Source organism: Triticum aestivum, chromosome 4D, assembly GCF_018294505.1.
Source record: "Triticum aestivum cultivar Chinese Spring chromosome 4D, IWGSC CS RefSeq v2.1, whole genome shotgun sequence".
In the NCBI taxonomy this organism is placed as follows: Eukaryota; Viridiplantae; Streptophyta; class Magnoliopsida; order Poales; family Poaceae; genus Triticum; species Triticum aestivum.
Genome location: NC_057805.1, coordinates 386,334,189 through 386,338,637, shown reverse-complemented (window position 1 = coordinate 386,338,637; position 4,449 = coordinate 386,334,189). Strand labels below are relative to the sequence as shown.

Sequence of the window (4,449 nt, the reverse complement as noted above, 5' to 3'; positions counted from 1 at the left end):
ATTCATGGTTGAAAGCATGTACTAGTAAACTGTGAATAAACAAAGTATCGTACCTAACTAATTGACCTGATATTATAACATTTGAACAGGCGTTACTCTGATGACGGCATTGCTCGGAGTTTGCTCAGATTTGCTCTTCAGGGTGAAAACCCGTGAGCCGACCCTTGGTGGTTGGATTTGGCGACGGCGGCGCTTGTGCGTTGTTTCCTTGTTGGAGGCGTCGCTTTTGGAGAACCCTTCTCGGAGTCTTAATGATGTCAAGAGATGACTGGGGCCGATGGTCACCGTTGTACATTGTCAATCGTTGTTTTCATTGCTTAGGTTTTTTTTCTTTTCTTCGTCCGCCTAGGCATAGCTTTGGTCTTTGCATGACTTTGCCTTTGCCGGCGTGATCATTTGTGTGTGTGTGTTGTGCTGGCTGTGTGCATTTTAGTTATGCAGAGGCCGGGTGTACTCATGATTGTATCCCTCGATGCTACTGTATGAGTCAATAAAAAAACACCCTTTTTCGAAAAAATAACATTTGGACAGGCACTCCCTTCTCCAATTTGCAGTTTTGTTCATATAAAATGATCAGCATAAATGCCACAAGAACAGGTCTACACTGCATGTACATGTCCTTCAAGGCAAACAGAAGCGTGCTATGTACACTCTACCAAAGCAAAACAATTGAATCTGGAATCTGGAATCAGCAAAGAATGGTCGACATAAATCTAAGCAAATATACTTCAGTGCAGGAAGAACCATCATCACAGTGTCACCTAGATGATCGACCCCCTGGACTGGAAGAGATCTAGCCGGGCCTTGGCTTCCGACAGCAGTCGCTCGACGCGCAGGTCCTGCACCAACTGCGACTGCTTCGACGCCCACAGGAGCACGGCGAGCACCCCGGCCTGCGCCACCTCCTCGCTCTCCGGGACATGCAGCGCGATGTAGCAGAGCAGTATGAGCGCCTCGATCTGCAGCTCGTCCCCGAGGTACACGAGCTGGACGAGGTGCCGTGCCCCGCCGTCGTCCACGATGGCCCTGCAGTGGTTCACGTGCAGGTGGTTCTCCGTGCACGCGAACTTGGTGAGCGCCACGATGGCCTCCTTGGCCACCGGGGGCTCGCGGTCGTCGAGCAGCCGCACCAGCGGGCCGATCACGCGGGTCTCGCTCGCGGTGAAGGTGCGCGACAGGCAGCCCAGCGAGGTGATGCACGGGAGCAGCAGCGGGTCCTCGTACTCCCCCCTGCGCACAATGCAGAGCAGCTGCTCGGCGACGGCCTTGGCCGGCGGCGAGCTGGGCTTGAATGCGGACTGCCGCAGCGCGAGGTTGTGCTCGGCGACGCGGGTGATCTCCATGATCGCCATGGCGGAGTAGTACTGCAGGTGCGTGCCTGCGCCGTCGTCGCCCTTCTCGAGCAGCCTGGCGAAGCAGAGGAGCGCGCGGGACTCTGTTATGCTCTTGCAGACTCCCGGATGGCCGCGGGCAAGCTTCCACAGAGCCTTCGCCGCCATGGCCTTCATGTGCGCCTTGGTGGCCGGGTCCTCGGTCTCGCGCGGTCCACGGCCGCTCGAACCGTTTGAGCTCAGCTGGGGCCTACTGGGTGGTGGAGCCGTGACCCGGTTCGTCGTCGTCCTGCCGGCTGCCGCGGATTGCATCTGGTTGTTGCGTCCAGTCGAGCCTTCCGACGAGCTCGGCGGTTCGTTGGCGGAGTGACCAGAGATTCCTGGGAGCATGCTGGGCGTGCTGGCCAGCACAACCGAGTGAAGCGACCTCATGTGCTCCGGCGGAGGAGGCGCAGCGTGCCGGGTGCTGCTTCCTCCGACAGAGTACCTGCTGTGCTCTTGGATGGTTCCAGCGGCGAGGTGACCCACGAGGTGCCGGACGGCGTTGTTCTGCGCGAACAAGTCCTGGCATCTCGGGCTCTGGTGCGCCAGCGACGCGATGGCCTCGGCGGCCGCGGCCTGCACGCGCATCGGCGGCTCCTTCAACGCGGCGGAGTAGACGGAGCAGACCCCGGCATGGAGAAGCTTCTCCACGCTCCCCTCGTCGCGCCCAAGGAACCCGAGCGCCGTGGCGGCCGCCTCCTGGCCGTCATCGGTCCCTTCTTTGAGCAGCTTGACGAGGGGCGCGATGCCGTCCTCCTCCACGATGAGCTTGGAGAAGTGGGGGTTGTCTCGCGCGAGGGAGGCGAGGGTGGAGGCGGAGTCGGCCCGCACGGCGAGGCTGCCGGTGTGGAGGCGCGCGATGTGGTCCCAGATGAGGAAGAGTATGGGCTCGTTCTGCGCGATGTTGGGGAGGCCGCGCAGGTCGTCGTCGTCGTCGTGGGCGCCGTTGGCGTCGGCGTCGGCGCGCGGGGAGGAGATGCGGATGAGCCAGGCGACGTCCTCGACGGCGGTGTCGAGCAGCGCGAGGGTGCGCGGGAACCCGGAGACGGGGTTGAAGGTGAGGAAGCGGCGGAGGCGGGAGTGGCTCTCGAAGCACCTGGCCGACATGCCGCCGGCCTTGGCCAGCGCCTGCAGGGTGCCGGCCACGATGCGCTCGGCGGGGCGCTCGTACAGGTCGGCCCGCGCCGCCTGCCGCAGCACCTCCGCCAGCTTCTCCGCGCGCGCCCGCAGCTCCTTGCACTCGTGCCGGAGGCACTGCCCGGAGCCCGACTGCTTGGCCACCTGGTCCGCCAGCTTGATCGGCTTCGCCAGCAGCGCCTTCACGCCCTCCCCCATATCCCAAGAAAATCAAGCTCAAAACTCACCACCACCAGCAGAAGATTCACCAAAATCGCGCAGGACAAACTGTTTGAATCCCCGGATTGGAGCTTGAAGCCTTAAATTGGGAGGTTCCGTTGCGCCACGGCGCCGAGCAGGCGAGACCGAGCGCAGAATAATACCGCCACCGACGGCCGGACTGCCGATCAGAACGAGGCGGGCGATGGTGGTGGATGACTGGACCGGAGTGGATTCCAAAGCTGCGGTCTTGGCTAACCTTCTTCCGTCTGTTTGAAAGCAACGCACGAGCCGACGAGGGAGGAGAAGAGAAGGTAAGGGGTTTAATGGGGCCGACCAGGACGAGGCGAGACGACCTGACGGGAGAAGACCGGAGAGGCAGGCCCGGTGCTGCTGTGGTGTGGACAGCCGCCCCCTGGGCGCATTTCTGCAGCGGTTTCCTGGGTGGAACTAGTTTAGTTTATGGCCGTCGAACTTGCTTGGTGGATTTCGTGCCAAATGGTGCGAGATTTCTTCCAGTTTTCTCTACCGATTCCATCCGAACCTTCCTTTTCTTTTTCGGGACACTCCTTTTTTTTCCTCCCCAAAACACTAGGTCATAAAATAACTCGGGCATCGGTCCAAGTAGTCGGCCGTCCGTGTCGTCCAACAGCAAAGATCTGATCTAATCGCTGGATGAAGCTTGTGTATGACCCGGTCAGACTGGGCAACAGCAGCTTCCTGATTAAGGAACGCGAGAGTGGCCCAGCGGTCCCAAATAAATCCTCTAAATCGAATTGTGTGCAATGATGGATGGGTTGGTGTCTTTGGTTCTGTGATGGATTGCGATCTATGGAGCAGCAAGTTATTCTCCCCACCGTGCGTTGCCGGATTTGACAGGAGCGGCTCGATATCTTCTTGCGGTCTCCTCGTTATCTCTTGTTCCGGAGAGACATTCATGAGCGACCATGAAAAGCAGCATCTTCTTTCCCCGCTTGCGCTTGGGATATAACAGCAACTCCAATTTGGGTCGGCCAGGCGGGCACGGACGTCCGCTTCCGCATTTGGGTCGGCGCGTGCGTCCAATGCTGACCCGACCTATTTTGATGGCGCTAGAAAAAAAACGCATGCATATTAAAAAAACATTAATTAAACATCAAAGCCGGCCACGAAGGCTGCGAGAGTCCACGCGTCCACATTTGCATTTAAGAAAAATAAAAACAACCTAAACTACGAGGCGGCGCGCTGCCCTAGGCGTCGTCGTCGTCGTCCTCGGGGTCCGTGAGGTCGATGAGCGTCGGCGCCGGACCGGCCCAGGGGAATGTCTTGTCCCAGAGCGCTTTCATGTCGGGCGCGGGCAGTGCCGCCGCCTGGGCTGCGGCGGCCTGGCGCGCCTGCTCCTCAGCCTCGCGCTGCTCGTCCTCGGCGTCGCGCTCGAGCATCTCGAGGTACTCGCCGTCGCGGCGCTCCTCGGCCAGCCGGATCTGGCGCCAGTGCTCGAGGTACGCCGCCTTCTGCGCCGGCGTCGCCCCCATCCAAACAGGTGGCGCGGAGACCCACTCGCGCACTACTCACGTCCAGGAGTAGCGCTCGATGGGGGACGGCTCCGGCTCGGGCTCCGGCTGCGGCTCCGGCTCGCCTTTGACTTGGCGTCGGGGAGGGGACGGCGGGGCCACCGGCGGCGGCAAGCAGTCGCCCGCCGCGGAGAGGGCAATGGCCTGCGCCATTGCCGCCTCGTACCGAGCCTCCTCTTCCTCCACCG

The 4,449-nt window shown here is 60.7% G+C and overlaps 1 protein-coding gene across 1 annotated transcript; it reads right to left on the bottom strand.

The window, feature by feature from the left end:
• Positions 1 to 485: 485 nt before the first annotated feature.
• On the bottom strand, positions 486 to 3,467 carry LOC123098081 (uncharacterized). The gene has a single exon (XM_044519956.1). It carries the CDS (start codon positions 2,706 to 2,708, stop codon positions 762 to 764), a length of 1,947 nt encoding a protein of 648 aa, XP_044375891.1. The 5' UTR covers positions 2,709 to 3,467; the 3' UTR covers positions 486 to 761.
• Between the last annotated feature and the right edge of the window lie 982 nt (positions 3,468 to 4,449).